The sequence below is a fragment of the Peromyscus eremicus genome, chromosome 16_21, assembly GCF_949786415.1.
Source record: "Peromyscus eremicus chromosome 16_21, PerEre_H2_v1, whole genome shotgun sequence".
Classification (NCBI taxonomy): domain Eukaryota; kingdom Metazoa; phylum Chordata; class Mammalia; order Rodentia; family Cricetidae; genus Peromyscus; species Peromyscus eremicus.
Genome location: NC_081432.1, coordinates 2,346,056 through 2,356,821, shown reverse-complemented (window position 1 = coordinate 2,356,821; position 10,766 = coordinate 2,346,056). Strand labels below are relative to the sequence as shown.

At 53.4% G+C, this 10,766-nt stretch overlaps 1 protein-coding gene and 2 non-coding genes across 3 annotated transcripts; all 3 read right to left on the bottom strand.

Moving 5' to 3' along the window:
- Nucleotides 1–2,553: 2,553 nt before the first annotated feature.
- LOC131894035 (small nucleolar RNA SNORD52) lies at nt 2,554–2,619 on the bottom strand. The gene has a single exon (XR_009374822.1). It is a non-coding gene; the product is annotated as a small nucleolar RNA SNORD52 (small nucleolar RNA).
- Nucleotides 2,620–3,455: 836 nt separating this feature from the next.
- On the bottom strand, nt 3,456–3,517 carry LOC131894037 (small nucleolar RNA SNORD48). The gene has a single exon (XR_009374823.1). It is a non-coding gene; the product is annotated as a small nucleolar RNA SNORD48 (small nucleolar RNA).
- Nucleotides 3,518–6,982: 3,465 nt separating this feature from the next.
- LOC131926296 (heat shock 70 kDa protein 1A) lies at nt 6,983–9,858 on the bottom strand. The gene has a single exon (XM_059281637.1). The coding sequence runs from the start codon at nt 9,574–9,576 to the stop codon at nt 7,648–7,650; it is 1,929 nt and encodes a 642-aa protein (XP_059137620.1). The 5' UTR covers nt 9,577–9,858; the 3' UTR covers nt 6,983–7,647.
- Nucleotides 9,859–10,766: the final 908 nt, after the last annotated feature.

Below are 10,766 nucleotides of genomic sequence, written 5' to 3'. Positions count from 1 at the left end.
GGGAAGAATGGGGCCTCCCACGGCTCCTCACTCCAGCCCACATGTCCATGGGCCAAGTCTTGTGTTGCCAACCTCAGCTTCTGTGAATTCTTGTGTAGAATTACTGTGTCACGTCCAGGAGCTGGAGAGATGCCTCAGTGGATATGAACACCAACTGCTCCAGGTCCAGAGGACCTGGGGTTCAATTCCCAACACCCACATGGCAGCTAACAACTGTCTGTACCTTCAAGATCTGATACCCTCACAGACATACATGCAGGCAAAACATCAATGCACATAAAATAAACATTAAAAAGGTTTTTTTTTTTTTTAATGGGTATCTTGTGTCCTATGCTGGCCTCTGTGTAACTAAGGATCACACTGAACTCCCGATCCTCCTGTCTCTACTCCCCAATGCTGGGATTACAGGCATGCACCACCAGGCCTGTCTTGGATACTACTTTAAACTACCTGGTGTTGGGACATACTTGAAGACAAGAGTGCTGCAGTTACAGGTGTGAACCACTCTTTCCTCCCTCCCTGAAACACTGTGTACTTGGAGGCCAGGGACCTATGGTTGGTTATCTTTAAAAGCACAGCATCTTTATATTTTAAAAAAAAATTGTATCTAAGTTCTTTGAAAGTATGCTGGGTGGTGGTTGCCTACACTTTTAATCCCAGTACTAGAGACAGAGGCAGGTAGAACTCTTTTGAGTTTGAGGTCTGCCTGGTTTTCAGATTTCCAGAAAAGCCAGAGATACAGAGACACCGTTCTCTTAAGTTTCATACATGTGTATATTATATCCCTTTCAACTTCCACTCCCTATTAGTCTTTCCCACATTCCTTGTTTTGGTTAATTTTTTTATTTTTGGTTTGAGACAAGGCCTCCTTTAGCTCCGTCTGCTGGGAACTCTATATGTAACAGAATGACCTTATCTGATCCTTCTGCCTTTCCTCTCCAAGTGCCAGTGTTACGTGTGTCACCAGTTTACTTGATGCCAGGACCGAATCCCTACCTTCTGGCATGCTAGGCAAGCACCTCCATGAACTCCAGGGTTGCTGGAGCGCCCTGGCTAACATGGCAACTTGCACTCCTCCCCATAGGTACACCAGTTACCCGGGACGTTTACAGGTGGGTGAACTGCTGCATCAAACACGAGGTGGTCAGAGACCCAGAACCTTTTCCCGAGGGCTGGGTTTAATTCCCAGCATCTACATGTGCAAGAGATTTGATGCTGTGTTCGTCTTTAGACAGTAGCAGGAACTCAGGTATGCACGGGGTAGCGAGGCCGACTGGAGATTGCTCAGCACTGATACACTGGTTCAAGGCAGTGGGATATGTGAGAGCATGCCCCGGTCGGTCGTGGGCTAAAACTGAGGTCAGCTTGACCCCATGTGCAGCACTTACGGAACTTTCACATGTCCCAGTCATGTCTGCTAACAGCCACACAACTAGCCACTAGGTGTACCAAACCTGTGGGGTTTGCCCACTCAGCTTGGAGCTGTGTGGCTCAGTAGGAACCTCAAACACAGAGCCTATCCCCATCTCTTGCATGAGAACAGACCACAAAAGCTCCAAGGGATCCCAAGAAGACCAGAGCGCCTGCCTATTTGATGCCTGAGGGGACAGACACCTTTATGGCACACATACAAACAGGTCAACTTTACTTGGACCTTGTGGTACGACCCAGGAACTTTTACTTGCAATAAATCTTTTCATACTACCCAACACACAGGTATCAACCAATTAAATTTAAAGTATTTTATTAGAAAAAGTGTTTTAGGGGAAAGACAAGCCTTCATTACACTACCCAAATGGGTGATGTTCTGGTAACACAATCGCCATCATATCCAGCTGATGTGGTCTAGCATTGACAGCTGTTGACACCCAGTAAAAACAATTCTAAGGATATGCCCAACTTCAGTCAGCTCTTGTAGTAGCAAAATCCTGAAAATTTCAAAAAAAGAAGCATGTTTTAGAGTTATGCAGGAAACACATGGACTCAAAGACCCTCAGAAAAGCTCAGGCTAGTCCAACACAAGGTCACCATGGAAAGTGGAAAGACTTAACTTTACAAGCCCTGGTGACAGGTATGACTGCAGGGCATTCTCTTCACTAATGAGCGCCCGGTGGTCACAGCTAACATAGAAGCACAGCATTCCTCCACAGAATAAGCCAAACCCCTTAAATTCCTCCCAAGTTGTCTTTAGCAGTCATGGCCCATTTTATTAAGCAATAGAGGGTTAACTAGAACACTCACCACCACAGTAAGCAGGAGAAAGTGCTTGCTGTCCACTAGACACTGCGATTTGGCAAGTACAATCACGCCATCTGGATCACTTCCTTCCAAGGACAAACTTCACCTTAGGCTGTGTCCTCAGGTCAGCCCAAAATCTAGGTGAGGGGACGAGGCCCCTGTGTAGTTTTCAGAGCTCATTCTAGAGATGAAAATAAGACAATCAATGACAAGCTATACACTTCAGTAGAGCCAGAGCCAGCACATGGGACACTGGGTTCCATCCTGAGGAGGTATAAATGGTGCACCCAGAATAAGAATTCAGGTTCCCTAAGTGAGTCAGATTTATAGTTGACATCAGGACCAATGTCAGAGACTCTAGTCTGTGAAATCATCATTCCCAATTTAGGGAGACCTGAATCAAGGGCACTATTTTCCAATACATCAGTATTCAGTTCATAAAGATACAAGAGAAGTCCAGGGAATGTTAGTCTGAGAGGCAAGAAAACAGGTTGTGATAGCCCATGCTTGTTATTTCCAGGCTTTGAAGCTGAGGGAGAATTACAGGAAATCCAAAAACACTGAGCCACTGGAACATAACTGCTTTAAAACAAAAACAAAACAAACACAAAAACAAAAAAACTAAGGAGAAAGAGGCAGTCCAACTCCAAACCCAAGTACAAAAACCCCAAAAGGCCACCACACTCGACAACCTGCCTGCAACCCAGATGATCCACAAATATAATGGCTTTAATCCCAGCCATTAGAAGTTTGGAGTTAGGATAAATTCCTAAATTAACAGAAACAAAAAGCTGGGAATTGGTGGCATGCCTATGGGATCTGTGAGAGGCTGGACACAAGGCCTGCTCTATCTTATGAATAAAGCAAGGGGGCTGGAGAAATGGCTCAGCGGTGAAGAGCATTGGCCGCTCTCTTCCAGAGGACCCCAATTAAGTCCCAGCAACCACGTGGCAGTCTACAACTCCAGTCACAGGAGTTCTGACGGCCCCAGACAAATGTACAGGAAGGATAGAGACAGGTAAACATTAATGTCCACGAAGCCTTGACAAGAAAACCCCGAGAGGAACTTAAGAGAGCTCCTGGCACCCAACACAAACCTTTCTTCAGGAGTAAGCGGCCAGCGGGTGTCCTCAAACCCCTAACAGAGAGACACAGAAGCAAATCATTAAGAACGAGCTCCCAGAAGCCCCGTCACCGCAGATCCTGGACCCGGGGGCCGTCAGCGCGCTGCGGTGATGGCGTCACGTGACACTCAGACTCACCAGAGGTCATCATTACCGCCGTTCCCGGAGCCAGCCCCTCCACACCCCGCCCTGCACGGGCACCATCCACCTACCATCGTGCCTCCGGGGGCGGGGGGCGACGATCGGGAACCTGGGAAGGGAGAGCAGGGAGTGAGCACGGGTCCGAGAGGCTCCGGCCGGCGTGCTCAGCCCGGGCTGGGTCAGCTCCAAGGCTGGCGTCACGGAGACATCAGAAACTCTAGTCTGTAAATGGGGGTCATCCTGCCCAGCCCCGCGCCGCAGAGCCCTCCCACCGGGCCCCGGGGTACCTGCTGCACGAGGCCGGCCCGTGCCCCGCAGAGACCGACACAGGGACCACAGGACCGGAGAGCGGCAGGCGCGCGCGCAAAGAGACCGCCCCGCGCCCGCCCACGCGCTTTATAGCCGCGCCAGCCCGGGGTCCTGACCCCATGGTCGTCTTCTGATATGCCTGACCGGGTCGCGCTGGCAAATGAGGGGAGAACGAGTGGAATTATGTCCCTCTTCTGGTTAGAGAGTCATATACAGGACCTGTGAATTCTGGCAAATTACCAGAGAAAAGAAAAAAAAGAAATGGAAACAGGCGGCCTAGACGGCCAAGGCGGGATAAAGACCCCGGAGAGTCGGCGGGGCGCGTGCGCTCGCTCCCTGGCCTCCTGGAGGTCCCTGGCTGCAGTGACTCTGCTCTCAGGATCCAATCCACTCTGAGGACTCAGTCATCTCCAGCCAGAAGGGTCTGACTTTGCATCTCAGCTTCTGCTCTACGGTTCTTTTTATTAAAAAAACAAAAGCTTTGTTGAATGGTAGGCCTTTCTCCTCCCCGACCCCCGCCGTATTCCTGGCTCATTTGGAACTGTACAGTGCAAGGTGGGTTCCAGCCATGCTTAGAGTTACAGGCGGGACCCACTACCACGCCCAGACACCTGTGTCAAAAGTTTTTAAAAATTAGTGTTGTCTCCGGGCGCCTTTAATCCCAGCACTTGGGAGGCAGAGGCAGGAGGATCTCTGTGAGTTCAAGGCCAGCCTGGGCTAGAGAGCGGGATCCAGGACATCCAGGGTTGTTACACAGAGAATGCGTGTCTTGAAAAACAAAAAACTTAATTTTATTTGTGCATATGTGTGTGCACCTCGTGTGTGCAGGTGTCTGCCGAGGCCAGCCAGAGCGCTTTCGATCCTTTGGAACTGGAGTTAACAGGAAGTTGTGAGCCTCCGGCTATGGGTGCTCGGCACTTGAACCCAGGTCCCCCGGGAAGAGCAGGAAGTGCTCTTAACCACCTGGTCATTTCTCCAGCCCCTTTTGTCATTTTTATTTTTATTTTTTTTGTTTTTTCGAGACAGGGTTTCTCTGTGTAGCTTTGCGCCTTTCCTGGGACTCACTTGGTAGCCCAGGCTGGCCTCGAACTCACAGAGATCCGCCTGGCTCTGCCTCCCGAGTGCTGGGATTAAAGGCGTGCGCCACCACCACCCTGCTTTTTTTTGAGACAGCAATTCTGTACCTCTCAACACTCCTGCCACCATTTCCTGAGTGCCGGAATTACCATGTGTGAGCCACTAAGAGCTGCAGTGGCTTCATTAAAACAAACAAACAAATTTTTTAGCTGGGAGGTAGCAAGTGCACAATTTTAATCCCAGCACTCAGGAGGCAGAGACAACAATTCTCTGAATTCGAGGCCAGCCTGGTCTACAAAGGGGAGTTCTAGGACAGCCAGGGCTACACAGAGAAACCCTGTTTCTCAAAAAACCAAAAGTAAATAAATAACTTTGGAGGGCCGTGCTGTGCTCTTTATGGAGCTCAGGGCCCGTCTGAGCTACTGAGTCAGACCCTGACTCAGAAACAAGATACAAATAAAATTTGGGTGAGCACTGTACTTTTTTCAATTATTCCACCTGCCCTCCCTCCCTTGAAGGTTGCAGCCTTCCATTAAAAATCCCTTGTAAGGGTGAGTGTGGTGGCACAGGCCTCTAATCCCAGCACTTGGGAGACAGGGGCAAGCAGAGTTCTGAGTTCGAGGCCAGTCGGGGCTACCCAGAGATCCAGCCTTAAAACATAGTAGAAACTTTTTTAAATGTAAGATTCCTAGAGTAATTATTTATTTGATCAATTTCTCAGTTCCTGGAGGCCCAAGTTCCACCTGGGAGTGATATGGAAAGAGGTTGCTTTCGATTTCAGATTGTGTACATGTACAGGCCAGAAATTACTTCTAACAGTCTGGTATGGTTTGGCAGTAAACCGGTTCTCTAATGAGCAATTCATGAACGTAATTGCCACGGCCTCAGAAATTATTTATTGGCATTGAACTATCGCTGATGGCTTCTTTGCCCCACAGTGGGCTCACATTTGCCAATATGAACGGGCTAGGTTTACAGGTGGTTGACATCTGGCCCAGCTAAGTGATTTATTCCCGGTGGAGCTGGGAATTGAATTTAGGGCCTGATGCATGCTAAGGGAACATTCTGTCATTGAGGTACACTCCCCAGCTCTCAAAGGATGTCACTACACAGTAGGATGGAGGTCCATGCATCAAAGACTTTCGATGAAAGCCTTTATTTCCCCCACTTTCTGCCTGCTAATTCAGGCCTTGGACATGCTAAGTGTTATTTCACCAGGCTTACTGCCTGGAAAGAGGAGTGGGGACAGAGTAAGTGAGTGTGATAGTATGTGCCTATAATTCCAGCATTTGAGAGCCAGAAGTAGCTGGGAGGTGGTGGTACACGCCTTTAATCCCAGCACTCCCTAGGCAGAGGCAGGCGGATATCAGTGAGTTCGAGGCCAGCCAGCCTGACCTAAATAGCCAGTTCCAGCACAGCCAGGGCTACATAGAAACCATCTCTCTCTCTCTCTCTCTCTCTCTCTCTCACACACACACACACACACACACACACACACACACACGAACAGCCCCACAACCACCAAAAAAAAAAAAAAAAAGGATAGCCAGACCTGGTGTCTGGTGGCAAAGTGTACAATCTCAGCCAGGGGGTTGAGGGCTACGGAGCTCCGTGATGAAGCCCTTGTCTAGTATGTACAATGCTCTAGAGCAGCGGTTCTCAGCCTTCCTGATTCTGCGACCCTTTAATACTATCCTTATGTTGTGGTGACTCCTAACCATAAAACTATTTTCGTTGCTACTTCATAACCATAATTTTGCTACCGTTAGGAATCAATGCAAATATCAGTTTTCTGACGGTCTTAGATGACCCCTGTGAAAGGGTCCTTCCACCCCAAAAAGGATCGTGGCCCACAGGCTGAGAAACACCTGGGAGGGCAGGGGCAGAGTTCAGAGCTCTCAGAGCCCAGGATGCCCTCTACCAGTGGTCCCCAAACTACATTCCCGTAAATGAGCCCTACCCTCAAAGTGAGAACCTGCAGATTAGATCTTCTGCCTAACACAGAAAACCCACACTTACACCTCTTCTGGACATCCCTAATCCACACAAACCCAGAATTCATTAACCCTCCCAACAAACACACTGACAAAACATAGTTGTAACAGTTTATTTTGAATAGTTAAGTTATAAAATTTTTTTTCTAACTTTGTAATGTTGCAAGGAAGAAAATCTACACAGGGTGGCAGTGTTGATTTCTCTGGTGGCAGGAAAATGCCATCTTTACACTACTTGGATTAATGCAAAGAATGTATGAGTTATACCACAGAACTATAATCAGGACAAGCACATAATAAAAGTTTTAAGAACAGACGACTAAAGTTAGGCGCAAAGAACTTCTAAAGTCAGTTTGTCTCAAAAATGCCTGTGGTGTAAGAAAGAGAATTATCAGCTCCAGCTGCTCTGTATTGGGACCAGACCCTGAGACTCTCATGGGTCCCTGGGCAGCAAGACCGTGTCCTCCCAGGCCACTGGAACTCAATCCTAAAAAATCCTTTAAATTTTACCCATTACTAGGTGTAAGAACAAAATCCCCTTACTCTGTTAAGAATAAAATACTGTACACAGACAAGCTGGCAATGTTAATGTGGATATAAAAAATATAAACATACAAAATTTAACAGTCAACTCAATTACCTTATGAAAGGCTGTAACTTCAGAATGAACTCAGGGACCAACCCTGACAATACCCAGCGCAAGGGCAGTCCTCAAGGGCCACAGCCCGTGTCCTAGATGACCCGGGGAGGGCAAGGAAGGGCCTCTAATCCACCTCCTCGATGGTGGGCCCTGACCCAGAGCCCCCCTTGGGCGCCTGGGCCCCGAAGCCCCCAGCCCCGGGAGCACCCGCACCCTGCTGGTACAGCCCGCTGATGATGGGGCTGCACACCTTCTCCAGCTCCTCCCGCTTGTGCACGAACTCCTCCTTCTCGGCCAGCGTGTTGGCGTCCAGCCAGGAGATGACCTCCTGGCACTTGTCCAGCACCTTCTTCTTGTCCGCCTCGCCGATCTTGCCCTTGAGGCCCTCGTCCTCCACGGCGCTCTTCATGTTGAAGGCGTAGGACTCGAGCGCGTTCTTGGCCGCCACCCTCTCGCGCTGCACCTCGTCCTCGGCCTTGTACCTCTCGGCCTCCTGCACCATGCGCTCGATCTCCTCCTTGCTCAGCCGGCCCTTGTCGTTGGTGATGGTGATCTTGTTGGCCTTGCCCGTGCTCTTGTCGGTGGCCGTGACGTTCAGGATGCCGTTGGCGTCGATGTCGAAGGTCACCTCGATCTGGGGCACGCCCCTGGGCGCCGGCGGGATGCCGCTGAGGTCGAAGCGCCCCAGCAGGTTGTTGTCGCGCGTCATGGCCCTCTCGCCCTCATACACCTGGATCAGCACCCCGGGCTGGTTGTCCGAGTAGGTGGTGAAGGTCTGCGTCTGCTTGGTGGGGATGGTGGAGTTGCGCTTGATGAGCGCCGTCATCACGCCGCCCGCCGTCTCCAGGCCCAGCGACAGCGGCGCCACGTCCAGCAGCAGCAGGTCCTGCACGTTCTCGGACTTGTCCCCCATCAGGATGGCCGCCTGCACCGCCGCCCCGTAGGCCACCGCCTCGTCCGGGTTGATGCTCTTGTTGAGGTCGCGCCCGTTGAAGAAGTCCTGCAGCAGCTTCTGCACCTTGGGGATGCGCGTGGAGCCGCCCACCAGCACCAGGTCGTGGATCTGCGCCTTGTCCAGCTTGGCGTCGCGCAGCGCCTTCTCCACGGGCTCCAGCGTGCCGCGGAACAGGTCCGAGCACAGCTCCTCGAACCGCGCCCGCGTGATGGACGTGTAGAAGTCGATGCCCTCGAACAGGGAGTCGATCTCCAGGCTGGCCTGCGTGCTGGACGACAGGGTCCTCTTGGCCCGCTCGCAGGCCGTGCGCAGGCGCCGCACGGCGCGCTTGTTCTGGCTGATGTCCTTCTTGTGCTTCCTCTTGAACTCCTCCACGAAGTGGCTCACCAGCCGGTTGTCGAAGTCCTCCCCGCCCAGGTGCGTGTCGCCCGCCGTGGCTTTCACCTCGAAGATGCCGTCGTCGATCGTCAGGATGGACACGTCGAACGTGCCGCCGCCCAGGTCGAAGATGAGCACGTTGCGCTCCCCCTTGCCGGACCGGTCCAGGCCGTAGGCGATGGCGGCCGCCGTGGGCTCGTTGATGATGCGCAGCACGTTCAGACCCGCGATCACGCCCGCGTCCTTGGTGGCCTGCCGCTGCGAGTCGTTGAAGTAGGCGGGCACCGTGATCACCGCGTTGGTCACCGGGTGGCCCAGGTACGCCTCGGCGATCTCCTTCATCTTCGTCAGCACCATGGACGAGATCTCCTCGGGGTAGAAGGCCCGCGTCTCGCCCTTGTAGCTCACCTGCACCTTGGGCTTGTCGCCGTCGCTCACCACCTGGAAGGGCCAGTGCTTCATGTCCGACTGCACCACCGCGTCGCCGAACTTGCGGCCGATCAGCCGCTTCGCGTCGAACACGGTGTTCTGCGGGTTCAGCGCCACCTGGTTCTTGGCCGCGTCCCCGATGAGCCGCTCGGTGTCGGTGAAGGCCACGTAGCTGGGGGTCGTGCGGTTGCCCTGGTCGTTGGCGATGATCTCCACCTTGCCGTGCTGGAACACGCCCACGCACGAGTAGGTGGTGCCCAGGTCGATGCCGATCGCCGTGCTCTTGGCCATGGCGCCGCTGGCTCTCCGCTGCCGGGGTTCGGCGCTCTGCGTCGGGGAGGCTGCGGGGGAGGCTGGTCCTGGCCGGGGGTCGGGATCTGGCCGCGGGTCGGGTTCGCGCAGCTCGGCTTCTCTCCGCTCCGACGGGAACCGGGGACTCCTGGCTGGGAGCGCAGTTGGCGTCTGGAGCCCTGCGCACCGCCCCGCGCCTTTATGGAGCGCCCTCCGGCCCCGCCCGCCCTCCCCCGGGCCAATCGGCGAGCCGGAGGCGGCCGTGGGGACCGGAATCTTCCAGCAGCTTCGCGTCTGGTGAGTCACCGGTGTGGAGGGAGCCGCCCCGGTCCAGAACTCTCCAGACAGTCCTGGGTTCGGCTGGAGAAGCGGGGTTCCTGGGGGGCGGGGCGGGGGCGGGGCGGGCGGTGGGACGTGCTGTCGCCATGGCGACGGACGGCGGCGGCCGGGGGGTGGGGAAGCAGGGCAGGGTCAGCGTCTGGAGGTGCTGGGCCGGAGAGGCGAGTGGGGCTCCGACCAGCAGGGGGTTTAAGGCGTCCTACCCTCTTCCACAGGTCCGGGGACACAGACAGTTCTCCAAGGAGGCGGGATAACGCTTGGCCGAAAGGGACCGTGATTGGGTCCTGGCTGCGTGGAGTGACAGCGCTCGGCCGCCCGAGGAATGTCTGTTGGTCCGTTTTTTCCCATGTTCGGTTTACAGGGGGAAAAAGAGAGGAGCTCACGCAGGACAGTGTGTTTGCTCTGGGGTGTTTACATCACGGTCACCGTCCGAGTCAGCAGTAGATCGCCGTGCAGGGGTCCTCGGGTGTGCGGGAGGAAATCGGTGTGTAAATAAACACTGGTTCTCGGGTCAGGGGGACCTGTGACCCGAATAAGGAAGGTGTCCCGGCAGCAGCGGGAGGGCAGGCTGAGCCACCCTGCCAGGACGCAGACACTCCCTGTGCCTCAGGCTGCAGCCTGGCATTAGTAAGGAAAGGAAACTTTCCATAGAAGTTGGCGGGGCGTAGTGGCTCGCACCGGTCACCTCAGCGTCTGAGAGGCTGAGGCAGGAGGACTGCAGCGAGTCCAGTGCCAGCCACGTTACAGACGGGACCCTGTCTGAAAACATTTTCAAGAAAGTGGAGAATGCCAGCGTGGCTTTTCCTTCGCGTAGCTCTTCGCCAGGCACCTTTCTTTCTGCTCAGTTCCCG